This window comes from Coffea arabica, chromosome 6e, assembly GCF_036785885.1.
Source record: "Coffea arabica cultivar ET-39 chromosome 6e, Coffea Arabica ET-39 HiFi, whole genome shotgun sequence".
Taxonomy (NCBI): Eukaryota; Viridiplantae; Streptophyta; class Magnoliopsida; order Gentianales; family Rubiaceae; genus Coffea; species Coffea arabica.
In genome coordinates, this window is record NC_092321.1 from 969,879 (window position 1) to 996,238 (window position 26,360).

A 26,360-nucleotide genomic window follows, 5' to 3' on the forward strand; every position below is an offset into this window, starting at 1 on the left:
AATAGAATAGAGAAAGCTCTAGCATGTTATGGTATAGCGTACGAGGCTTTTTGGCCTCATTTTGACCAAGAAAAAATAATTTTAGCAAAAGATAAGCTTTCCAAAGATAAAATAAACGATAAGCCTATACAAAGAGCAAGATTGCCCAGTCGCATCATGGTATCTAGACTATCTACCAAAGGCATTCATCTACAGTCAAAACATCCCAGTGCTATACCTCACTCTACAACGGAATCTCAAATCGCTTTTACAAGTGGAACTTTCCTCCATCAGGCTCCAACAAGCCTAACAGTAGTGTCAACAATGGTTGCAAGGATTCTATCAGCAGCAGCAGGAGCAGGAACATTCTTGAAAATAGCCTTATTTCTGGCTTTCCAAACCTGATAGATTGTACTAATAGCCAACAAACGGCTTGAAATTCCAGTGCAGGTGGACTCAATAGATCATGGTTTAGCGCCCCTGCACTCTTCACGTAATGCTTGAAACTTTTGCCATACGATTGCAGTCACCGGACATTCAAAAAATAAATGATCTATAATTTCCTCAGTAGCATTGCGCAGAATACAACAGAATGTTGAACCAAAAGGTTGTGCCAATCCTCTAAGCTTCAAGACCTTCCTCCACACTTAAAGAGCAATCAGAAGGAATATTAACCCTCAAAAGTGTTAGTGATAAATTATTCCCTTTAAAGTGCATTTTCTCTGCAAATTCACTAAGGGCCTCTGTTTGGAGTTAAAGTGGCTTATCAAAACGCACTTAAATTAGTAGAGATTTTAGTCAGAGTAGTTATGAAATGCTTGCTCACATTATTATTTGGATGCATATATTATTGGGGTGCATACTTACATAAGTGATTTTTTATTTGATAATGGGTAACTTTGAATTTTTAAAATATTTTTATCTCTTCATTTAGTTTCCAAATTTATAATAAAATTATTAAAGGATTTTTTAAATAAAATAAAAAATGTTCAATTTAATAAAAATTTGAAAATTTTTATTTTTTTTTAAAACACAAAAGTTCCTCTAAAACACTAATTTTAACTTGTGTTGACAGTGCTTTAATGTTCAAAATTTTCATTCCTAAATTCGAGGAATTACGCTTACCACACACATTAACTTTTATCCTCCAAAAGCACTTTTCTAGCAAAAACACCATAACCCTTTATGGTGCTTCTCATGGAAAAACATTTTTAATGTATTTGGTTAACATCATTCCTTGCATTTAGGCGAACAGCATTTGAATATTAATGGCCATTTTGGGTTTTGATGGTTTACGAAAAAGTACTTCAATTAGTAGACCTTTCGGTCAAAAGTACTTATTAAGTTCTTAATTATATTGTTTACGTGCATAGTTGCATAAGTATTTTTCTATTTGATATATGCAATTTTGAATTCTAAAACAAATTTATGTCTTTATTTAGTTTAAAATATTTAACAAAATTATGAAAGCTAATTTTGTATTTTTGAAACATAAAAGTTGCTCTAAAAGCATCATTTTAGTTTATGCCAAAAGCCAGTTGATATTGGCACTTGCAAAAAAGATCAGAGCACTCCATCCTCCCATCTAAAGCAAAAGAAGGGATAAAGTTCTTGAAATTTTTTTAGGGATGCTAATATCACTTTCCAAAAAACACGTGTAAAGGGTTCAATTGAGATTGTTTTCCATTTGTAGTTGTTCTACTTATTTACTTCTATATTTTTTTTTTTCAAAAAAGGATATTGTAGTGATGGAATTAGTGAAAGTTTCTCAAGTTTACCGTCAGTTTCATTACTTTGGCCACTATAAATAGTTATTTGTTTGTAGGGCTGTAAATTGAACCAAGTAGTTTGATACTCGACTTGAACTCATCTCGAATCAAGCTCATTCAAGTTTGTTTGTTTAGGTATTCATCCAAACCCGAGCATAATTTCAAACTCAAAAATATTAACAAATCTATCACGATTTTCACGTTGTTCGACTCGATGTATTCAGGAACATATAAAACAAGTAAATTTCATAAAAATATTCTTAAAGTTTCCTTCCTTAACTCTAGTTGTTTCCTTCACGCATATTGCCTATCTTATAAAATAGCAAGCATATAATAATATTCTTATCTCTTGAATAGAAATAATTGATTTTAATTACATCTATAATTCATAGTCATAAATTTTTTGAATAGGCATAATTGACAATGACATCCCTAATTCATCGTAATAGATTTCTTGAATATTAGAGAGCAAAAATTAAGGGAAAAAAAAAGTAAGAAACTAGAGTGAAAATTTCTATATAATACAACATGAAATTTCAAGCCAAACTTTGATTGTATGCCATTGAGCTCAATACTAAGACATGCTAAGCCAAACTTTTCATAAACATACATTAGAAATTTAAGCTAAATTCAATCAATTTTTTTCAAAAAATTATCAAACACAAGCCAAGTTCAAACATTCTTTTTAATCTTCAAACCAATTCTAAACATACCTCTGTCTGCGTTGTGTCGTTGAGGTTCGTTTTCAACCTATATTGTTTGTACGAAGAGATGTTAGCGAACGCGGTAAAGATACAAACAACACAGAATCGCAGGTGTCCTGGTTTGAGCAAGAGATTTTATACACCCCATCCATACAAAGTACAAACAACACTGAATCTTATGCTGCATTTACAGCATAAGAAATTTCCTTGGGGAAGTTTACAACCACCTAGACTGTACTGCCAATTTAAATTGGTATCCATTTTTGTTTGCTACAGATGTGCAAAAAGTATTTGATTCCAAGTATCAGGGACTCCCGGCAAACACCAGTGTATGCAATCCGCATTGTGTAACGGGTCAGCCTTTTGCTCGTCCGTCAACAATTGTCCTTGTAACTCTGTGTAAATTGATGAGTGAGCGTCAATCCTGTACTCGGATAGTTGTGTTATGTTAATGAATGTGACAGGCACTTTCATCTTTTCAACTACACTGGCCACCACATTCATCATCCTTCTATCTGAACCACTTCCCCAGTGCCATTTGTTCAAGATGGGTTTTGTCTCGTTGAAGCACTTGATCCCATTCTTGTTGCCCCAGTCTTCACTCCTGATAATATTTATTGAACACAAACTCGCATCAGTATTTATATTTCAATTCAAACATGGGTTTGATGAAAAAAACTATTGGCCATCATGAAGAAAAGGAAAACAGAGTCTCCATCCAGCTAAAGAAATTTTTAATAAGAAATGTTTACAAACCTCTGATGCGTGGGAGACATTGTAGTAAAGAACACTCGAGTTGTATTAGGATCGATTGTGGAATCAACCCAGTTCGCCCATGTCTTCAATCCTATTCTGTACGAAACAGGTGCGTCCAGCTCTTCAGAACCTTCCTCCCCATTGGCAAATGAACCCCATCTGTGCTTCACCAGACGTTGATACATGGAGTTATGGACCAGCAGGTAAATGGTGGGTTCTAGTATATAGGTCACGGTTAGCTCAGTTATGCAAAGAAAGCTTACAGAGACTTGATCTTGAGACCGCTCATCCACCAGACGTAAGTATTGAAAACAAGAATGTCTACATCTACCCAGTGTTTGGCATGTTTCGCAATTGAATCAACTCTTAGAATTCTTTTCTTTGGATCTCCTACTATGCGTTCGTCTGAGTTCGACTCAACTAGAAATGGAGCCCAATAAAACTCAATTGTGGTGTTGTACTCCTGAAGAATGTAGGAAAAAAAAATTGTCATCAATTCATGAATCTGAAACAAATATGCACTTCAGAGTTATCAGAAGGAAATCAACATAACTTAAAAAGAGTAAAATACCTTAGCTCTAAAAACTGAATGAACACGGCCTCGCTTCATGGACTTCTGGCTTTTAGGAATTATGTGTTCAACGAGGCAAACAAAAGACTGCCATTGCCCTCTCTGCAGTGAATCCCCAACAAACATCAGCCTCTTTCCTTGAAGTTTTTTTAGGGCAATATCTGGATTGAACCTGAGCTTCAAGGCATCACAAAGAAAATTAAGCAAATTCCTTCATATTTACTGAATCATCCGATTTAGAATTAGGATTCGGAAGCGAGTTGCTAACCTAGGTAACATGCAGTCATCTGGCCGCCATTGCCAGTGCCGGTAATCGGAGTCGTTTCTACCATTCTTCACGCAGGAAACTTGCCTGTCAACATAGGGACACGTCCTGTCCGAATACAACGGCTTAATCGAGCGGTTAAACACCCATTTCCCATGACCAATGTCGCATTCCTCTGGATCAAATTCGAACCGGTCGTCTGCTGCATAATCAATTTGTTTGTTCACTGACCTTTTATTATCTGTCAAGAGAATAGGCCATTAATTGGAATGCCACTGGGGACAAATGGAAAAGAATATTCAAGAAAAATGGCATGCGAACCAATACCTGTTTTGGACATTTTATACCTGGCTGCACAGGGCCTAAACTTGAAAATAGATCCGGAAGAAAGAAAACTCAGTCTTTCAGTGTACAGAAGAGCCATGAAGGCAAAAACGCAGAATAATATGGCAATTATGGATAATGGTATCTTTCCTCTAGGGGCTTTCATCGTTCCCATGCTGATGGAAATCCTCTGGAAGATGAGAAGTTTAACAAAGAAATAGAGGGCACAAACTAAAGCGAAGTTTGGAGGTCTAGTGATATTGCAACAGAATGATGAATCCGACAGTTAGAATGAGTGATAAGCTTTTGTGAACTATTCTATTGGTTTTTGAGTAGGAGTGAAGCTAAAGCCATGCCATGTATTGTTGTACGGTTTATCACTACTAGACTCTATTTTTTGGTGGACAATACTAAAAAGTGATTCAGTGATGGAGTTATAGTGAGTTGCAAGGGTGACATTTAGCCTCCTCCGATCTTCTGCTCCTAAAAGGAAAAGAAGCAAAGCAACTATTCCGTAGAAGCAGCTGCTTCATTATTCAGGGTAATCATTACGTAGGAAAGGTTTTCTGTAGGAATTAAGTCAACTGTAATTCAATGTCTATGTCTGCCTCTCTCAAATAACTTGCACTTGAAGTTAAACAAGTGCTGTTCATATCTCCTCTCCCGTAACAGGTTCGACTTCTCAATCAAACAGTAGCCGGATTCGTTGGATACTAGTTGTTTTAAAGATTTCCACAAGCTGTTGTTGATTCTTCCAGCTGAAAAGATAAGGGCATGAAAGTGATCGTTGATTTAAAACTCTCCACCGCCCATCATTTCTGCCTAATGTTGAATTTAGACGACAACCTTTAAAGTGACTTGACGACTATATGGGATTTTTGAGAACAACTAAAAAATATTTTTGTTCATTTTTTGCACTGTGTAGGTTTAGAAATGGCATGTAATTCCATCCGCAAGCCATTGTATATGGATGCTACATCTCTAAAGGTGGATTCTGCGTAAAATGACGTCACTTTGTCTCATTATTATTAGGGTAAAAAACTTCAGCAGCCATTAAACTATTGGTCGGATCATGTTTTGGCCATCAAACTATTTTTCGTCAGTAATTGGCCACTAAACAACTTAATTAGTAAACTCATGACCATTTAGTCGATAATTGCTCTTAATCTATAAAATTAGCAGTTAATCTGTGAAATAGGGTCGCGTAATTGTTGGACAAAATTACCCTGCACTTTGCCACGTGTACAGCTAATTTCACAGATTAAGAGCGATTATCGACTAAATGGTCACGGATTTACTGATTAAGTTGTTTAGTGGTCAATTACTGACAAAAAAAAATAGTTTGATGGCCAAAACATGATCTGATCAATAGTTTAGTGGTCGTTGAGGTTTTTTGCCCTTATTATTATTGTTTTGACATCAGAAAAGGAAAAATAAAACACACACTCACACGCACAAAGGTTACTGGTTTTTACCATACAATAGAATTCAATATCTTGATGAAATACTTAGAGATCATATATATATATATATATAACTTACCAGAAGGGTCGCTGTGCTTGCCTACATTCTAACAAGTTTTGGCTCTTGAGGTTCTTTATTACTGTAATGGAAAAAAAAAAAAATTTTGTGAGCTAGAACAGCGCAGAAGAATCTATGGTTTGGCCAATGTAGCTAATGGCAACTTGGCATGTTGATTACCTCTAAAGCAGTCTTAAGTTCTTTATTGTCTACCTCAATCATGTTTACAAACGTGCTTCATATACGTGATGTGCGGAGACAGGGAGATGGCCCAACAACAGTCTCGTCCAAGGTCCATACTATTTTGATCGCACATCGTTTACTGGACCATTCGTCATGACTCCCGAACAAACTTGAATGGACGTTACTGCAGCAATTCTAGTTGCTGAGTTTCACAGGGAAGAACTTGCTGGTCACCCATCATAAACCAGAGTTGCCCCCATGATGATTTCGTCCCTTTTTTTTTTTTTTTTGCTATTTTTGGTAAAATTTCTGCACTTGCTAACATGGCACGTAAGAATCTTGCTTTCCCTGATTCTATTGGGTGGGTTTGTATTAGCTGTTTTTAGGGGTGTTTTTGAAAAATTTTACTGTAGCAGAGTTTTTATAGTATGTTTTAAAATATTTTTAGAAAATATTTTGAGATATTTAAGAGTAGAAGAGTTTTTAGAATATATTTTGATATATTTTTCAAATATTAAAAAAATTTGGAATACTTTTTAGAGTACCTTTTAGAGTATTTTTTAAAAATTTTTAATAGTATTTGAAAAACTCAGCAATTCAAACAGAGCCAATTATCTTTGCTTTAAGCTGAACTCAGAATTTTCTGTTTGTTCAATCTGCTGTTCTTAATCAATGCTGAGGGATTAAACCTCATAAAATTAAAATTGGCGTGTGAAGATGAGGTTTGAAATCATACTCTAGGTTATAGAAAAATAGAATTACAAACCTCTAAAACTTTTAGACCTGAGAGAACAATCGAAGTCATTTTCCAATTGCGGAAAAACAATTTGTGCTGAAACTTCTCCAATTGCTGCCACTGTTTGAAGAACATAAGAAATCACGCTTTGAGGTGCTACTGCCTCATGACCATTGATTATTTATTTGACAAAATTAGGAAAAACACATCCATTCAAATATATCCCTAACTTTTCATTAGGATCATCAATAACCACTAAATGACTATCCATCTTCATATTTTTATTTAAATAAAATTATTTACACATTTATTGTCAAAATGTAAAACCAATTCTGTTGAAAACCATTTCCACAAATACATTTTTGTGTTACTTGCATGTTGTGCTTTCATACCTGTTGACTTTTATCCATGCAAGATGTTATATGAAATGAACATTTTCCAACAACAAAAAAAAAAAAACTGCTTTCCGTCCGATTGGACGATCTTATATATTTTCTGCTAATAAAACACCAATATTGTTAGGTGTCTAATAACTTCTTTGAATTTAAATTTAAAATCAAATATACTCCCTTCATCCCATATTTTTCGTTGCATTTCCTGATTCTAACTTTTTAAGAATAATGAATTGATTGTAATGGTAGTACTTTTGTTTCCAAATCTACTTCAAAAATTTTAAATTCATATTTGGAAATAACATGACATACACCTAAAAGTAGAGACAACTTTGAAAATAGTGATAAAAAATAACTTTAATTTTAGAAAGATAACAACTATTTAGAGATATTTCAAAATGAAAAACACTACACTTTTAATGGAATAAATGAAGTATTGGCTGTAGTTTTCCGGCTGCTACATATCATATGGGGACAGTGAGGTTGTCAACCACGACACTAGAGCTAACCTTTCTGCCACTACCCTTGCTACATCCCTTGCCACTCCTGTTGTGACGGTGGTAGGATGAGGTGGCGGTGGGGGCATCGATGGAAATGGTTAAGGAGGGTAGTGGTAGAAAGGGAAAGGAGATGCGTGTTTTTTGAATATTTTGATGTGTTTTTTTTATATTTAATTTACTAGTATATTTTAACAAGTTAACTATAGCTAAAGTTGAAGAAAATTTTGTCTATGAAAAATATGCAAAAAATAAGGGTGCCAAACGAACTCTAAATTTTGAAATTTGAAAATTAAGTGTTGAAAATATTAAGTTACTGAATTACTTAAGTTATATATGTTTCATAATTAATTGAATTGAAATATCAAACAAATAATATTTTTTGTTTTTAAAAATAATTGTCTTTTTTTGTGCATTTGGAGAGGAAGAAAAGTGTGTTTTTGAGAGAAAATAATGAAACAATTGAGAGGTAGTATGTTAAGTCTATGAATTTGTGTACGTGAGTGTGTGCGCACAAGTGTGTGTGTTTGTTTGTGTGTGTTTGGAATTCTTTTTACTATCAGGTTCAGGATTCAAATCTGTCTAACAGGATTCAAAATGTTAGGGGTAAAAAGGATGGTCAAATTTATGGTTCGAATTTTGAATCTAATAGTTAGGAATAAGAAATGTGTGGAAAGATGAAGATTAGGGAAAAAAAAGTGTGTCAAACAAATATAGAGTAAATGTGTATTTTATGCTAAAACATGTTTGAAAATGTGTTATATGTATAAGCAATGCAATATAACTTTCAGTTAAATTTTTGTATGCAAATTAAATCATGTTTAACATATTAAATAGTAAGCCATTTTTATTATCAAACATGTTGAAATCAAAAGGTATTAATTTTGTTGTCGTTGACCTATTGGTCAAGCAAACTTGATTGGCCAAAGAAATTTTTTAGAGTTCTCTCCACTGCCATTGCCCGGTCCAGGGTTCCTCACCTAGCTCTTGGGGATGGAAATGGCCAGAAAATTTTTTAGAGTTTCATCCACTAGATTCAGAGTTTGATCTGAAGTATGACAGGTGGGGGTGAGAAGGGCGTAAAGATGGAAATGACCACTTAAAATTATTAGGTCCGGTTTGAATTATAATTTTTTGGAATTTTGTAAAAAATATATTATAATAATTTAATATATATAAAATAAAAAGGTGATTAAAAAATATATTCACGGTGAAAAATTCCATTTCAATCAAGGCCTACGCTAAATTCAGGTTCGAATCCAGAGCGTGGCAGGTGGGGATGAGAAGAGTGTGGACTGGAGAGGGGTTGATAAAAAAGGTTCCCTAACTCGTCTATTAATCTGTCATTTCCAAGCCAATTTTTTTTTTTTTTTTTTCTGGTGAATTTTTTTTTCCGTAAACACGCATAGGAGCCTAAGCTTCAGGTTTTGCTGCTCCGTAGACCGGATCCTCTCTTTGTTCTTCGTCCTCTCTGACTCTCTGTCCCTCATCTTCTCTTTTACTCAATTTCCGTCTCCATGGCGGCCTCTTTCAACTTCACTTCTCCAACACACACCCATCCTTCTCGTCTCGTATGTCCTACTTTAGTACATCGAAACTGTAATTCCACCACTTCGTCTTATCCAATTCCCAAATTCTCATTTCCATCAGTACGTTCCATTCATCCTAGACCCAGACCCAGACCTAAATCTGATACCGAAATCAAACGTCGCCATGCTAGCGTCGTGGTTTCGGCGCTCAAGAACCTCTCCGACACCGAATTGGTGGCCGTCCCACCTGAAACTGACGCAGTCCCTGGAACTTTCCCGTCGAGTTCCGGTGTCTACGCTGTCTACGACGGAAACACCGACCTCCAATTCATCGGCATCTCTCGAAACATCGCGGCCAGTGTCGTCGGTCACAGGAAATCCGTACCTGAACTCTGCTCCTCTATTAAGGTTATGCACCCTTTAATTATACCCACAAAGTATTTCACGATTTTTTTTTTTTTTGGGTCTGTGCTTTTTAGGATAAGTATTTTTCTTACTCTCATATACAGCTCTAGTGTGAAGCTACTCCAAGATGAATCCAGGGGTTGTCATGAGCTTCAATTTTTGCTCCCAAAAATGTTCTCTCGTGAAGAGTAAGACTCAGTTGGAGGTTATGCGAGTCTGTCTCAGATTGACTTTGCATTTTTTTCTTGGCCATTAAGATACTTCTCCACTTTGGAACTTAAATTGGGCTGTAATATTCTTGTAAGATACATCACGTTTACGTACATAAATGAAAACAAAATTATTAAGCTATGAAGAAGTGCTGTCGTAAGGTAGTTTGGCACAAGTTTTGTTTTCTTTAGGGGATATTAGTATATCAGTTTGATATCTGCCTAGTTATCTAATGATGGTGCAAGTTTCATCACAAAATTAGCATTTCAATTTAACAAGCTTCTTGAACACCAGCAGCCAAAAATTATGAAAGATTCACGAACAAATTGGTTAGCCTTGGGTTGTATACTCGTGCTGATCCTAAATTAAATTGTTGATTGTCTGAAGCAGAAGACATTATGGATCCTTCTGCTGTTGAAGTTCTTGTAATTTCATAATTTCTCCCTCCTATTGACAGATGTCTAGCTTAACTTGTGCCCTCTTAGCCTAGAAGAACTGCTGTAGATCTCTCATCTACGCTGTGTAAGTGTACATTTTGCTTTAAAGGCTACAGGTGAAGAAAATAAATGGAAGCCAATGAGCATGGTGGACTTAGTATACTTGCTTCTTTTTGGCTCTTCATAGCTTCTACTAGTAAAAATTTGCAGGCTCATATTTGGGTTTGGGTATTGCTGCTTGTCAAAAAACCATATCCTCAATAATTAATCTACAGGGTAAGAATACCTTACCCGGTTGCTATTATTCTTAACTGCAGGCTGGGGTTGTAGATGAGCCAGATAGAGCAGCTTTAACCCAGGCTTGGAAGACATGGATGGAAGAACATATATCAGCCACGGGAAAGGTCCCACCTGGCAATGAACCTGGAAACTCTACATGGGTGCGGAAACCCCCAAAAAAGAAGGCTGATCTGAGATTAACACCAGGACGCCATGTTCAGTTGACGGTCCCTTTAGAAGGCCTCATTGACCGTCTTGTGAAGGAGAACAAGGTGGTGGCCTTTATCAAGGGATCCAGAAGTGCTCCGCTATGTGGATTCTCGCAGAGAGTTGTGGGAATTCTTGAGAGTGAGGGGGTTGAGTATGAAAGTGTTGATGTGCTTGATGAAGAGTATAATTTTGGATTGAGGGAGACATTGAAGAAGTACAGTAACTGGCCTACTTTCCCTCAGATCTTTGTTAATGGCGAATTGGTTGGTGGATGTGATATTCTGTCCTCCATGTACGAGAAGAGGGAACTTGCAGGTTTGTTCAGAAAGTAAAATTGCATTCAACTTTGTAGAATTGGAGCTTTGTGTAACGAGCATGGTTTGACAATAGCGGCTAATAATTTAAGGTCATTTAATTTGTTTAATGCGCAATGCTGAAAACCTAGTACGCCCAAATTTTGCTTTACAAATAAACATTATGAACGAGTCCCCCTTTGGAGCTGCGAAATCACATGGGTTGCTACCAGCAGGGATTTTTTCTGTTCGATGCATTATTCATCTTGAGAGAGGCATGAACGAGTACCTGCGGTTTGTTTGGATAAAGTATTATTTAAAATAATTACTGTAACACTTTTTATGATGTGATGTGATGTGACGTATGTGAGATAAAAAAATAATTAAAAATATAAAAAGTGAATTGAAAAATCTGTTTATGATACAGACGAAATATTATTTAAAATAATATGATATCCAAACAAATTATTTAGCAAAAGTTTCTTTTACCATTTGGATGTTGACTAAGGTTGAAGATTTTGCGGTACTTGAAGTCGCACTGAGAAATGAAGAACTCGAAAAGCATTACATGTTCTCTCAAGGGAAGGAACTTTTTTAAGATTTTTTTTAAGGGGTAATTTGAGAAACCTCCTTTTGACGTTTTCATAATATCACTAGCATCATTCTGCAGTTTTTGAATTCATTTTCATGTAAATGCAAAAAGGAAATTTATTTATTTTTCCTTTTGGCTGTCCATCAGCGCCTTCTTAGTTATGACTATAGGCCCTACGAAAGAAAGGGTTAGGGGTAGTAAATATTAGAGTTAATCACACTTTATCCCCTTTAAGTATGGATCATTTTTCAATTTACCCTCAACGTTTTTTTTTCACAGTTTACCCCCTCCGTCAGTCCAGCTTAGCAATTGCACCATTAAAAACTTCAAAATGCCGAAATTGCCATTGGAAGGGAGCCGTTTGTTTTGGCTGAGTAAAATGTCCCTCAATGAGTTATCAAAAGGGGTGTCTGATGCTTTTTAGCCTATTTTTTCTCTTTCATGCTTCCACCCAGTTGTAACATATTTTTTCTCTTTCATTTCAACAGATCCAGTAGCTTCTAAAATTTTTCTTTGTCAACCAAAAGTATCATAAAAATGTTACAAAGTGCTTCAAATAACATTGAAAGATCACCCCAAAAAATGTGTGGATGTGGTAAAGAGGCACCATTGTGCACCTCTTGGACACTTGAAAATTCGGGAAGAAGATTTTACTGCTGCTCAAATTAAAATATAAGAATTTTTCATTAATAATCTGGTATTATTGTCTTTAATTTTGCTCTATACATGAATAAATCAAAAAGGGTTTTAGACAGCTATATTTTCTTTTTATTCAGAACCGGCATGCATGTGGGCACTTTTCATGGGTAGATAGAGGAGAGAGAAAATATGACCAACAATGACAAAAGGTTCCCTACCTTTTGTCTTCCGAATTTCTTTTTTTTTTTCTTTTTGTCCCATGTGCCAGATGGAGGGAAATTTCCCTCCTCCATTATTCCAAGGTAATTTTGGAAATTTTTCGTTATCCCTTTCATAAATCTAGAGATATGGGTATTTTGGGTTGTTCATCATTTTCTTAAGGATATTACTTTTTTTTCATTATTCTATTTATCTCCGTTAGGGTTGACCGTTAGTCTTTGGGGTAAACTGTGAAAAAACAAACGTTGGGGGATAAATTGAGAAATGACCCATACATAAAGGGGATAAAGTGCATGAACCCTAAATATTAAAGCTAAAGAGCAAAGAGAAGCACACGAAACAATTGAATGACTTTAAAATGGATAAGGTAAGCGACCGATGATAAATAATGAGAGTAAGGCATTTAGGGATTAATTATAGCACAATTCAGTTTTCTCTTTCCTGTAATAGATTTTTTTTTATTAGTATAATCTGGAGGTATTAAATTTGAAATCTTTCACTTATATTTGCTTCACATACCACCTAATTCATATCTCCTCCTATAATAGATGATTTGTGCAATGGCGACGCACAATTAGACGAGGATGAAAATGAGAATGCAGTTGAATAATATGATAGTCAAGCGATAATTGGGGACTGTGCTTATACCGCGATTCCATTTCGTTCCTTTCTTTTCGATCCGCCGTATCTGCTACCAAAATTGGCCTTTTGGGTTGGAGATACGCACAGCCACAATGACACAAACAAAATATATAATTCCAAACTCACAAATGTTAACTTAGATGAGTAGTGAGTAGTGAGCCGGAATTATTCCAGGATTCTCTTTCCCTTTTTATTTTTATTTTCTCTTTCCGATGAACCATATCTAATAATGGAATGACTTAGAGGAAAGGAGGAGTAATCTTGATGCACAAGTATTTACCATTTGTGTTTATAGACAATTATTTGTAGTATTAAGCTGGAAAGGAAAGTTGTTTTATGATTTAACACGCAATTAATTAACGAGGAGACCCCCTTGCACAGGCAAACGGAAATTGGGTCCCATTTGGTAAATGAGTTTTTGGGTGTTTGGTAGAAATTGCAAAAAACAACTTTCTCTTGAAGTGTATAATTTTTTGGATATTTTAAAATGTATAATTTTAAAATTTTAAAATTTTTTTTGAGATTACTGTAATTAAAGTTACTAAAAAATTTGTAGCAGACAAATTTGGTCAAAAACTTACTTGCCAAACAAGGCCTAAAGTTGCAAGCAACCGTCAAGGCACCGGTAAAATCTCATCATTGGCTAAAATCTTTCTCGTTTTTTTCGTTCTTTCAGATCTCGTTAATTTTAACCGTAAAAACTGCGCCATTAAACATTGAAGTGGAAACAAAAATTGAATTCCGTATGGTATGCCTTTCCTTGAGAAATTAAGAGCAGCTTCAATTAGATCTCCAACCGAATTATTCCCGTGTTCCATTACCATATTAAACTCCGTGGAATCTTTACTCATTAATTTACAATATTTTTATTGCCATTTCTCCTATCACTAACGCAGCTATATATGCGAGGGGTAGGAGTCCTTCAAAAATATCATATCGTCAACTATCAACTTAGGTTTGTCATCTTCTTCAACTGCGAATTATGGCGCTGATGAATTGCACCATCAGGGTGGACGCGAGTGCTCCGGGATGGGCATACAATGTGAGGAGTTTGTTGTACAGTATCCACGGTGTCAGGACCGTCAACATAGATGGATACGGCTTCGTTGAAGTTTCAGGCTTTGACGTCCATCCAGAAGTGCTCATCTGGAAGCTCGCGCAAGCGGGTTATCGAGCACTGCTGTGTTCGACCCGATTCGGCGGTTACTGCGGCCGCATGAATGGTTATGATCATCAAGGCGGATACAGGTACAACAGACCTTTCGCAAGGTTGGCTTATGAACTCCGCCAAAAGCTTGCAGCACCTCCGCCGCCGCCGCCGCCGCCTTATTTAGCACCAAGGCCTCGCAGGGTATACGCTCCACGCTACATCCATGACCGCCCTGGTTGCTGCAGTTTGATGTAATTATTAGTTACAAAAAGTACTACTATAATTAATTAATCTACTAGAGATGTTGCCTTGTTCTATTCATTTCTCGAGTTTTCATCGCGAGGATTTGAATCATGCATGGCATTATCTGTTCAGTTTTCATCGGTAGCAACTTCGTGATTAAGTAGTTCACGTGGTTTGCTTTCCGGACTAGGTGAATTAGTACTGGTGAGTATTTCGATATGGCTGAGTTGAATAGTGGTTTGGATAGCGTCATTAGTACTAGTAATGATGAGTTTATTTGTACTCATCTCGTTCTGACTTTTGGTAATCAATCTATGCCTACTATTTATGTTTTTAGTCACGACCCTTCATCTTTCCTTGCGCTTTTTTTTTTTTTTCCTTTCAATTACGTGTGAACAAAGGCCTTGTTTAGTAAATGAATTTTTTGAGTATTTGTTTAAAATTTTAATGTAATTTACTGTAGAAGTTATAAGAAAATTTTTTGAAGTATATAAATTTTTAGATATTTTAAAATGTATAATCTAAAATTTTTGAGAAATTTTTTGATGTTACTATAATCAAAATTATTAAAAAACTTATAACAGATAAACTTAGTTAAAAACTTATTTGTCAAACAGATCTAAAGAGCGATTGCAGTTTTTGAGAATTTTTCTAAACAAATTAACGCTGCATGACATATTAAAATGTGATATGTACGAGGTAATTGAGAAATATATTAAAAAAATTGTTTTCTAAATGCTGGGAAAACTTTTTTCAGTGTTTAAATAACCCCAAAAAACAAGAAAGGCTTTATACATAAAACACGAACCGTCAAGTTTTTGTCCGAGGCTGAATGTAGCGAGCAATGATTGGAACCCCCCATAATTGCTAATCGTTAATCGTCAATATGTACAGCATACAAGAGATGGAAGAGGGGGGGTTAAAAGTCCTACAGATTTTACCCAAAGATCCTGTACCATTTGGCTTACTTTTTTTTTTTTGGTTGAAAGTTGAAACGATAAGTTGTACCATTTGGCTTTCTTGATTTTACAGTTATGGTCATGGGCTTTATGCCATAATGGGGGTCTGTGGACCAAAATCATAGTGGCACAACACAACAGATTCTTTTATACCTGTAAAATTGATCGACTCGAAGGTGAAAAACGTCATTTGGAAGGAAACAAAAAGTGAAGCGATGTTCAACCGTTGCGTGTAAGCTTCAACATTATTAACCTTGGCTTAATCGGCCAGACCGCAGGTTTAAGAAATAAGAAGCCAACTCAGACTAAACGGTTGGGTTGTTCAACATTATTAACCTTGGCTTAATCGGCCAGATCGCAAGTTTAAGAAACCAACTCAGACTAAACGGTTGGGTCGTTTTTCTGTTTTAAGAGTTCAACCCACCGGGAACCTGTCAATCATTGCACCGGTCAATTCTTCCTTCCCGGTTGATTTCTCTTTCTTTCTTTCTTTCTTCGGCCCTCTGCAGGCTTCTCCGAGATTGAACAAGAGAAGAAAATGGAAATTCAAGAATCGTCGCCTTGCCATTTTAAGCTCTGGAGCGAATTGGAATTACACGAATTCAGTGACAGGTTCGTCATCAAACCCGTCGAATCGCCCGATCAAGGCTTCTCTCTAAGCCGATTCGATGGAAATATTGAGAAACTTAATGGTTAGTTTTCTTGGGATGACTTGAGCTGATGATTTTCCTGGTAAATTTTAGTTTTTTTTTTTTTAAAAAAAAAGAGAGCGGCTGAAATTTGAAAATTTTCTTTTGTGTTGAATACATCTAGGTGTTGTTGCTCCCATGATGATTTTGCAACAAAAACATTTTGGGTCAAAATTCTTTTTGGCTTTTTGTTTCAGTATAAGTGGAATTGGTTTGCTGCAGGTGACCTTGGAAATACTAGTGGCAAAGTCTCTACAATATATGGAGTAGCTGGAACAATTAGATTGCTAGCAGGTATGTACCTGTAGTGAAAAGAAAACAGAGGATCTTTGTAGCCGTTTAATTGGTGTGAACATTTCGTACGGGGTAAACGTTAGACAGAGCGAGGGGTTTTAAGAGCCATAAATTCAGTGAGCCAAGTTCCAGGATCTAAAGTTTCATTTAATCCTTAACAAAACTTGAAACCATGACTAGGAACAAGCTGCAGAATGAGCTTTTAAAGATTTGGTACACATATATGAGGAGGAGTGGCATTCTGCCTTTTTCAAGCGTCTTGATCAATATAAACTATAAAGATGACAAATCAGAAGAAACTCCCAAGAAATATGAAAAACGAGGGAGGGAAACCAAAAGTTGCAGACATCTTTGTTAGCTCAAAGAGGAGAGTATTACGAGATTCTACTTATCCGATGCTGATCATAAAAAAACTGATAATTTAATTTGAAAATTTCGGTTAAAAAGGATTGAAAGCACGTTCTTGTTCTGAAATCATTTCAAAAGCTAAAAGTTGGTCTTAAAAACCTATTGAGGACTGTTTAATAATTATCATTTTTCAGCTTAAATAAGCTGAAAGACAGAAGCCAAGAGAAACCGAGGAGGCCTCAATTCAATTTTTTAGCTTGACAAAAAAAAAAAAAGCTATAACCATCTCACTTATGCAACAGGCCCTGAGTACAGCTTCTATTCTAGCATTTACAGTCCATTAGAGATTACTAAGGTCTTTGTTATGTTATTTACCATCGTATTATACTTATTTGGTATAGAAACACAACGGTTGAACAATTCCTCATTTTTTTGATATAGGACTACATGTATTGGTTATAACTTCTCGGAAGGAAGTTGGAACTTTTCTTGGTTACCCTGTTTATCGTGTGATGTCCATGAAGTTTCTATCTTGTAACGAGGCTTCAAAATTTTTAACTAATCAAGAGGTATTACTTTCTTTCTTTTGGGATGTTAAGAAATGGGAATGGATTAACTGTAAAAGTTTTGTCAATTACGATTATATAATCAAGTTCCTTTTTTTTTGGGGTGCAGAAAAGGGATGAGTCATACTTCATGACTCTGTTAAAAGTTGTCGAATCTACTATGGGCTTGTACTACTCTTATGACACTGATATTACACTTAAGTACGTCATTTTGGAATTAATTCATGAATTGTTCTTCTGTTAATTGAGTTTGATGACAGTATCATATTCATTTTCTTCCGAGGGATCTGATACTGTTTCCAGCTTGCAGAGGAGATTCAAATTGGCTGATGGATGGATGAGTAAACCTATTTGGAAGCAGGTCTGTACTTGAAATGTCTCCAAACAGTTCATCTGATATATTCAAAGTGACTGCTTGTTACACCCTTTGAGTTTCTTTTTGGTAGATGTCCTATTCAGTTAGCTGTGGATTCTCTGTGAAAGAAACCATGTATTCACTGGGGTATTAACTTGATGCTGCTTTTGGAAAATCTATTTAAAGTGGTAGTGTATTGACAAATTTTTACCCTTGATGATCAATTTGACAAGCCACCCAGGTCTTTCTGACTTTCTTTTCATTCCACCTTGCCCATTGACTGACAACCGCCCCTGGTTCAGCCAGTTCTTAGGTGAAGGTTTGGCAAACTGGATCATAAAAGATAACAGAACCGAAATTCAAAATCAAAATTGATTCTTCTACTCTAACTCTAACCTCCTCTATGCCAGAGGTGGACAGGACAGGTGGGCCAGCTTGTTCCTTGAGTTCGCTCATTAACAGCTTTTTACCCTAGGCTTAGAACTCCTTAAAGAACCTTCTTTTCGTGCTTCCTCTTATAAATTTGTCTCTTCATTGATTAAGAGCTCAAAAAACTTTCTTTAGTGCCACAAATATCTTTGTTAATCAACTTTCAGAAGTACTTGATGGCATAGCGATGATATCTATTCCTCAGTTATCAGCATTTTGAGAAGTAAAAGAGTAGATTAGAGAACCTGGGTAACTAAACTACTTTGTTGTCAAATAGTTGGGATTCTAACATATGTGTAATTCTTGTTAACCAAAGGGTTTCTACTTTATCTTCAGGCTGACCCACGGTTTGTTTGGAATAGAAATATACTAGAGGAGCTTATTGAGAAAAAGGTCAGACCTCTATTGAAAGAAAAATATGTCTTTCGAATTCATTTACTTGTATCATTCTTAATCACTTTGAATTGTCTCCTTAGGATGTAAAGCACAAAATCACCTAATTAATTAATTTGTCTGACATGCTTGTCTCTTCTTACAGGTTGATGGATTCATCATCCCTCTGATACAAGGAAATATCCTAGATCTTGATTCCTGCCACCATGCTGCCTTATAATTTGCAATTATCAATGCATGCATCATCTGTTTTGTGACTATTAAAGATGATTAAAAAATTAAAGAGACTTTTGTAATTCGAACGTTTAAAGGAAAAAAGTAGACAAATGTTTGTGCTTAACTAAGGCTTAAGTTTTCAAACAGGACTACTCAAGCTGAAAAATTCACCAGCCACAGTAACCTTAATTTCAAGGAGGTGTACACGACGTCTGGGTAAAACATTGTTGCAACTTGCAATTGTAGGTTCTTTAGTGTTGCCTCACGGATGTGATTGTTGCAAAGACTAAATTGACTGTGTATGGTAACACATTTAGGGACAAGAATGTGGAGAAGAGGAGCCAATCTAGAAGGAGACACTGCCAATTTCATTGAAACCGAGCAGCTGCTTGAGTTTGAAGGTGCGAGGATCTCCTTTTTACAAGTAAGCTTCTGAGCACTGGGCCCTTTGGTTAAATATCTTTTACTAAGTTGTGGAATATACTAAAAGACAATATGAATTGTAATTTCTACCATATACTAGTTATCATGCTATTACTACATCAAGCAAAATGTAAAGAGTTGCTTCTTGGTATTATGGTGTTGTGCATGCATCTTGGTTCTCATGCAGTTTGGTGTGATTAAGAGAAATAATAAATAAAATTATATTTATTCCCTTACACCTTATTTAGATCATGTTTTGTTCTCAAACCAATTTGCTTTATGTTTCCAATTCTTTTATTTCGCGTATTATACCTATTATAACTATTTTAGTTTCTCATCCTTTTTTCCCCTAATAGAAAGTCCAAAGACATGATCTGCTAGTTCAAAAAGTATTTCCTTTTCTGAAGTGTAGCATATATGTGCATGAAAACATGACTGTTTCCTTAATGTGGCTTACCATCTATTTTTTCTCGTTTATGCTTCTTGTTCTTCACATCTTTGCCTGATAGTACTTTGGGTTCTATGCTCCAGCTTTCCTCCACTTTCTTGACAGAGTGCTCATATTGTACTATCTACTTACTATTAGGGGAAAGAAAGAGGGTCATCTGTGTTGTCAACTTTTCCATTTCCTTCAATATCTCCACATATAAGTATCATCTGTCTCTAGTTTTTCATGTACGATGCACACTACACTCGGGTAAGTTTTGCAGTAGGTGATTTGTTCTGACAGAATATCATCGCATGATCCACTCCCATATTCAACCTGTTCATAGTGCTGCTTATGCAATATTTAGAAATCTACCTGTTTACAGATTCGGGGTTCCATTCCTCTTCTCTGGGAGCAAATTGTTGATTTGAGCTATAAACCCCGCCTTAATATCATTGATCATGACCAAACGGTAGTTGCCCTCTGAATCAACACCTGGATAATTTTTTTATTCTCTTTTTCTTTTAAGTTAGTACAGGTTCTAACTCTGAGTACAGTAAATTGATATACTTGCCCATGCATCTATCTCAGTCAAAGGTTGTGGAGCGCCATTTCAATGATCTTTGTCAAAGATACGGAGATATTCTTGTTGCTGACCTGACAGATAAGGTCAGAATTTTTCATTGTACTCTTTGTAGAGCACTTGGGTACTGGGCTTTCTGAGCGTCTGTACCATGGCGATTTTAAGGAGCATGTAGGTTCTAGATCCATCGGCTGAACTTTATCTAGAGGTGTCCATCTGCCGCTGCATTCTGTTTACAACCATTTAATATGCTGGACTGGATTTTTTCAGCTGCAAGTTAGATTCACTAGTGTCCTGCATATTATTGTCTGAATAATCCAGTTATCTTATCTGGCCAGTCATTATGGAAAATTTTGGAGCCAAGTTCAGTTTGCTATTTAATGAGATATCCAAGCTCAACCTATCTGCTGATCATACACAAAGATTTTTGTGCACATGCATTTTCCATGTCCCCAGTATACTTATAGTTTTTCATTATACTTTCAGAATGGTGATGAGGGTCGACTAAGTATGGCTTATGCTGCCGAAATGGAAAAGCTGCAAAAGATTAGGTGATTTTCCTTGAATTAATTCTTTGCTCTTATATATGGTCATTTTCTTGATTTCTTCTAGTTATGAGCTAAAACCCATTAAATGGGAGGAGAATTCCTGTAAGAGTTGCAATCAACTTCTTTTTTTTTTTCATTCCCTAGTAAATCTTTTAGAGAATGGTAACAAGCTCTAAAGTTCACTGCCTGACCCTGTTTTGGGTCATCTGAATTAGTGTGGTTAAAAGAGATGTACCACACAATTGCTGTGAGTCTTCATCTGAAGAAAATGATAACATCTCTGTGCTCTTGTGCTTATTGAAACTGTGAAATGTTATAGTTTCACCAGAAGAAATGACTTCATTTTGTAATTACTCTTTGTTTATTGCTATGATTCAGATATGTTTCATTTGACTTTCATCATTCTTGCGGCAACTCAAATTTCGACAACATCGAACTTTTGTATGATCAGGTCGCAGAGGATTTTGAGAAGCAAGGGTAATAAAAACCGTTAAGAATGTGTTGATTACTTATCTTTGATTTGCAAATGCAGCTTTGCAGGGGCTTCATAATAATATTTACTGTTCCAGCTGAGCAGATATTTCTTCATTGGCAAAGAAGGTGAAGTACTATCCGAACAGAAAGGTATCATGAGGACAAACTGCGTCGATTGTCTTGATCGAACAAATGTTACACAGGTTTGAGGAGAACTTTGTAAATTGAATTTCTTTGCAAATAGTTTCTTTTATAGAGCTCTGTCTTCTCTAGGCCATCATCATTGTAAATGTCGAACATTTTATTTTGCAGAGCTTTTTGGCTCGGAAATGTTTGAATTCTCAACTGCAGAGAGTTGGTATATTTTCTTCAACTGATTGCATTTCAATGTTCAGCGAGGATTTTGAAATCTTTAAGAACTGTAAGCACGTTGCATGATTGATTGTCTGTAAATCATCCCTTGTGCTTTCTATAAAAGAATACCAATTGTAGTAACTTTTCAGTGATACAAGTCTGAGAATCAGTCTGTCTGTTCTGAAGCATTATTATGCTGCTTGTTGCAGTGTGGGTTGACCAAGGTGATGAGATAAGCCTTGAATACTCTGGAACCCATGCATTAAAACGGGACCTTGTCAGGTAATTTCAGGACAGAGATGAGATCACATGTTGCCTTGGAATTTCTCTACTAATTTGTAGTGCATTTTTGCAGATATGGGAAACAGACCATGGCAGGAATGATTAAAGATGGGATTAGTGCCCTGTCAAGATACTATTTGAATAATTTTCAGGATGGGATTCGGCAGGCTAGTTGTTTTCTGTTTGACAGCCTATTGGTTCTAACTCGTTGCTTTTTCTGGAAAATTTGGTTGACATACTTTGCCATTTATTTCTAGGATGCAATTGATCTTATCAGTGGCCGATGTGATGTCAATACGAGCAGACCCTCCTCTGCCCAGCTTAACGGATTTGAGACCTTTTCTGTGAGCAATCAATCTATACATGCATCTCAGCAGTGACCTAACTTAAAGCCTAGCGCATGTTTTTCCCCTCATCTTCTTAGTATAATTCACGAATCGCAATTAATCTTGTGACGAACTTCATCTCTTGCTTATTAAGCCCAATTAATGTATGTGCAGTAAATTTAGCTTTTACTGGCTTGTTGGTTTTCCTTCTTAAGAGACTTAAGAATCAGCCTTGCCATCCCATCTCAAATCCTTTTCCAGGATTGCCACAGCTGTTATGTTAGGATGTAGACGGCCCTATTTTGTCTTCTTGGTAGTCCTCCCAACAATGGAAATGGATATTTAAAATGCTATAAGTTATGCTCCTGGAATCTGGGTGTTCAGTGATATATTACCAATGTGACTGAATTCCACGTAAAATGATGTGCAGTATATCCCAGTGGCATCAGCTTTGCTAATCGGAGGTTTGACAGTGACCTCTATTACACTTAACCAAGGTACAAAGATTATTATGTCGACTTCATTTTTCTCCTTTTGATTATGTTGGTTTTACACAATCTCTCTTCTTTTTAGTTGGTGTAGCGGGACGAAATGCACAGACCATTGTGTCCTCTGTTATATGTGCCGGTGTAACTGCTGGACTGATGGCAGTAGTCAAATCAAATGGACGGCAGATTTGTTCTAAGCCTCGCTTGTGTAGACTTATCTGAGCGCGTGACATCAGGCTAGTGTACATTGCCGTACCGTCGGAATACTGTTTACTCAGGCATTACTTGTATTCTATCATAAGTTGTATTGGACTGGACTGATGCATAATGTGATAAAGATGAGCTGCAAACGAGGAAAAATAAGCAAAGCTTTTCTATGGTTTTAAAAGTATTTATTGTGTACCATAAAAATTACCGTTCAAAAGGCAGAAGCTCAATTAACTTTTTTGACTTTTAACGCGCTTTTGCTCGGTATGTCTGAAATTCACACTACTGAATTTGGATGGTGTCAGACAACTATTGACTTGTTGAAGTTTGGATGTTGCACATGATCCAACGACGTTTGACTTCCAACGTGAAAAGATAAAAATAATCCTGGGGGATGGACTTTGACCCTAGATGTGGAAAGAATGTAGGCAGGGTCACCGACCTCTCGCCTCTCGGTCTTGGTTTTGAATCAAAGACGAGAGCAAGAAGAAGAGGGGAGATGGATATTTTTGTTGTCCCCTGTTATGAATCTTCTTCGTCTCTAAATATGCTGGTCGGTCGAGCCATCTATAGCTAGGATTGGAAGATAATCAAACTACTCAGATATTTTAAACGAATTCGATTTTATAAAAGTTCGCTCAAACTTAACTCACATGTATGTTTTTCCAAGAGTTGAAGTTAAAACTCAACATCCGGACTGTAACATATGGTACGTGTGTCCGTTAAATCCTCCTTCCTCTTTGAAACCAATAACTACATCGCGCTGGTTAAACGTATTTTTTTTTTCATTCATTCAACACAGGAAGTATCCCAACTTTTACCTGACTAATTTTCCTGCGCCTGTGCACCCTGTCCTGCCCTCCAAGGATACACAAGCGATAGAGAGATTATTCGAACACACGATTTCGAAACCTAACTAGGCTACTCCGAGACCATCCGAGCCAACCTCAAGGGGCACACATTTTAAACGTATTAAAATGACCAAATTTTGTGTTTATCCTCTTCCGTTTGCTTGCTGTCCTGAGTTTGAATCTGTAAAGCGATGAGAAGTTGGCAGAAATAATGAGAAGATCCCTCTCCGGTGATGAGCAGCGCATATGCAAAATGTGGAAGCCTTATTGGCGAGAAAGATTTTTCTTTTAAAAAAAAAACAAGTGTCGCTGAATTAAGGACAAAAACCACCGATACACTTGGGCCATTGTGCACTTGGAAGTTGGGTCCCCCATCCTTTCCTCCCTTCTCTCTGCTTTCTGATAGTCTTTAGTCGATGCAACTCTATGTCTATGCATATCCTATAATTGCAAACGAACATGATAGAAGCTCCTAGTAGCTAATCCGTAAATTCTAGGGGTATGTGCGTATCCGAATCTTCCTCGGTGTGAAGCGAGCAATTAAAATTAAAATTGGCACTTCTTCCTTCCTCGGTCTGCTTCCAGTTTTGATACAGCCAAGTGGCTTTACTTAGTGCTTTTACATGTACAATATACTAATAATTAAGACACCAGTGGCAGTGAGTGAGCGGCCAAGAGGGATCCTTTTCATTCAGCGTGTTCCAAGCGGTGCAGTGGCCGTAGACTTATTGCCGTAGGAATACTTTCCCACCACAAGCAAAATGTCCAGACCAATCTCACAAGCCACAAATTAAACCTGGTTCTGTTTTTTCCTCGTCCTTCTCGAGTATAGATCATGCCTTCCAGTTCCAGGCAGCCTATTGGCAGCGCCGGCTCCTTTCAGGCATTTTTTGAAGACTGGCTGGTCCGCCAACAACGATTTCTTGATGAGCTCCTATCAGCGCAAGAATCCTCCTCCACCACCACCACCACCAGTAGGTTTGACGACACTGATGTTGTCGGGGATCTCATTGCTCGAGTTCTGGCCCACTATCAAGAATACTATGATGAAAAATCCAGGATGGCCCACAGAAACGTTTTTCTTGCATTCTCTCCGACCTGGTTTACTCCCCTGGAAAGAACTTTCCTTTGGATTGCGGGGTTCAAGCCCGGATTAGTGTGCCGTCTGGCTCTTAGCTCCTTGGACGATCTGACGGAGGATCAAATCCACAGAATCAATGGACTGAGCCGGGAGACGAATTGGCAAGAGAAATCGTTGGATCAAAAGATGGCCAAGATCCAGGAGAGCGTGGCTTCACCGCCGCTGGTGGACCTGGCGAGGAGGGAAGGAATGCAAATTCAATCTGCTACCGGCAGCGATATTGAGGGGGGCATTGATGACGTGGACAATCAGATAGAGCCTCTAAAATCTGCCATGCAAAATATCCTGCGGGATGCAGACGGGTTGAGGACCAGGACAGCTGAAACGATGGCTGGAATACTATCTCCCCTTCAAAATGTAAGGTTCTTGTCAGCGGCTGCTCGGCTGCAGTTTAGGATTCGGATGCTCGGCTTCCAGAGAGAGGCAGATAGGCAGCGCGGTTCCACAACTAATGGCTGGTAGATTTTTACCCCCAGAAGTAATCTAACTAAAAAAGGTTTCGGGGTTGAAGCAGTAATCGGCGTGTTCTTTTCTTTTTTTTTTTTTGGTACGGAAATTTAGACTTTTTAGACGTGGGCTGCCAGAAATGAATAAGAGATTGGCATTCCCCCCGGGGGTCCCCGCCACCCTCTTTTGATAGTGTTTCCTTCCAAAACGGGAAAAGGTAATTTTGCATGCAGTAGGTTCCACGGTTTGGAACTGCCTAAAGTTTGTCCGTCTCTTGTCGCCTGTTGCTTGTTAGTTAGTAGTAGGGTTGTTGTCAATGGTTGCTCTAAATTCTAATGCTTTTAAGAGCTGAGGAGAAACAACTTCTACACGTTCAGTACTTAAACAATTCTGCTCAAAATTTGGTAAACCCGATTTTCAAAAACCCAATAATCTATATTATATCACACCACTTGGTAAGAATGTCATTTGGTAAGAACGCCGTTTGGTTTGGTAAGATGGTTTGGTAAGATGGTGTGACACAATTTGAACTATTGGACCTTTGTAAAAAAGGTCTAACACACACATATTTACAGTTGGCAGCACTAAAGAATAAGAATACACTATCGTTTGATACACCGGAAAGCATTAGAATAGAAAGGTCTTTCCAATTTATTCATTTCATTCCAATATTTGGTATGCAACTTTTTGGTTGAAAATGCCTTTCCTCTTGGAATATCTATTCCTACTTTTTTTTTTCTAAAATCTCATTCCCCACAAAAATCTAGAGAAAGTCATTCCAACTCTATCCAAGAAATGCCTAAATTGTAATAGGTCAAATTTATCCTTTCACGTGTCTCTATCTTTTATATATGTATCAAATGTTAGGAATATTTAGTTATTTATTAGTTAATAATGTCCGTTACTTTTTAGTCATAAATAATTTTAGTTCTATTACTTAATGTCATTTCCCCCTCTTTTTTACTGTCAAATAATGTATCTAATTAAAATTTTTAATATCTTTTTATTTACAAAA

General features: G+C 36.8%; 4 protein-coding genes across 8 annotated transcripts; 3 read left to right on the forward strand and 1 right to left on the reverse strand.

Annotated features, from left to right (window-relative positions):
* Window positions 1-2,572: 2,572 nt before the first annotated feature.
* Window positions 2,573-4,907, reverse strand: LOC113697116 (protein trichome birefringence-like 3). Its single transcript, XM_027216584.2, has 6 exons — window positions 4,372-4,907; window positions 4,048-4,285; window positions 3,780-3,951; window positions 3,472-3,671; window positions 3,209-3,367; window positions 2,573-3,056 (listed from the first exon to the last, which is right to left on the reverse strand). Exons 1-6 carry the CDS (start codon window positions 4,541-4,543, stop codon window positions 2,723-2,725), a joined length of 1,275 nt encoding a protein of 424 aa, XP_027072385.1. The 5' UTR covers window positions 4,544-4,907; the 3' UTR covers window positions 2,573-2,722.
* Window positions 4,908-9,068: 4,161 nt separating this feature from the next.
* Window positions 9,069-11,191, forward strand: LOC113697117 (bifunctional monothiol glutaredoxin-S16, chloroplastic-like). Its single transcript, XM_027216585.2, has 2 exons — window positions 9,069-9,634; window positions 10,596-11,191. Exons 1-2 carry the CDS (start codon window positions 9,215-9,217, stop codon window positions 11,097-11,099), a joined length of 924 nt encoding a protein of 307 aa, XP_027072386.1. The 5' UTR covers window positions 9,069-9,214; the 3' UTR covers window positions 11,100-11,191.
* A 4,466-nt stretch (window positions 11,192-15,657) lies between these two features.
* LOC113696123 (phosphoinositide phosphatase SAC8) lies at window positions 15,658-23,090 on the forward strand. Of its 5 annotated transcripts, none has more exons than XM_072054222.1 (20): window positions 15,658-16,196; window positions 16,416-16,487; window positions 17,277-17,404; window positions 17,511-17,602; window positions 17,705-17,762; window positions 18,522-18,578; window positions 18,724-18,755; window positions 18,928-19,010; window positions 19,112-19,218; window positions 20,012-20,116; window positions 20,236-20,313; window positions 20,714-20,778; window positions 21,154-21,252; window positions 21,353-21,452; window positions 21,562-21,607; window positions 21,813-21,885; window positions 21,959-22,052; window positions 22,143-22,229; window positions 22,642-22,708; window positions 22,785-23,090. In XM_072054222.1, the coding sequence occupies exons 1-20, from the start codon at window positions 16,043-16,045 to the stop codon at window positions 22,919-22,921; spliced, it is 1,734 nt and encodes a 577-aa protein (XP_071910323.1). In that variant the 5' UTR covers window positions 15,658-16,042; the 3' UTR covers window positions 22,922-23,090. The 5 variants fall into 5 exon arrangements, with proteins under 5 accessions (XP_071910323.1, XP_071910324.1, XP_071910321.1 ...); XM_072054223.1 differs by having other exon boundaries at window positions 15,659-16,196; window positions 16,391-16,487; window positions 21,562-21,670; XM_072054220.1 differs by having other exon boundaries at window positions 15,662-16,196; window positions 21,562-21,670.
* A 1,031-nt stretch (window positions 23,091-24,121) lies between these two features.
* LOC113695630 (protein ZW2-like) lies at window positions 24,122-25,662 on the forward strand. Its single transcript, XM_027214754.2, has one exon. It carries the CDS (start codon window positions 24,593-24,595, stop codon window positions 25,358-25,360), a length of 768 nt encoding a protein of 255 aa, XP_027070555.1. The 5' UTR covers window positions 24,122-24,592; the 3' UTR covers window positions 25,361-25,662.
* The last annotated feature ends 698 nt before the right edge of the window (window positions 25,663-26,360 follow it).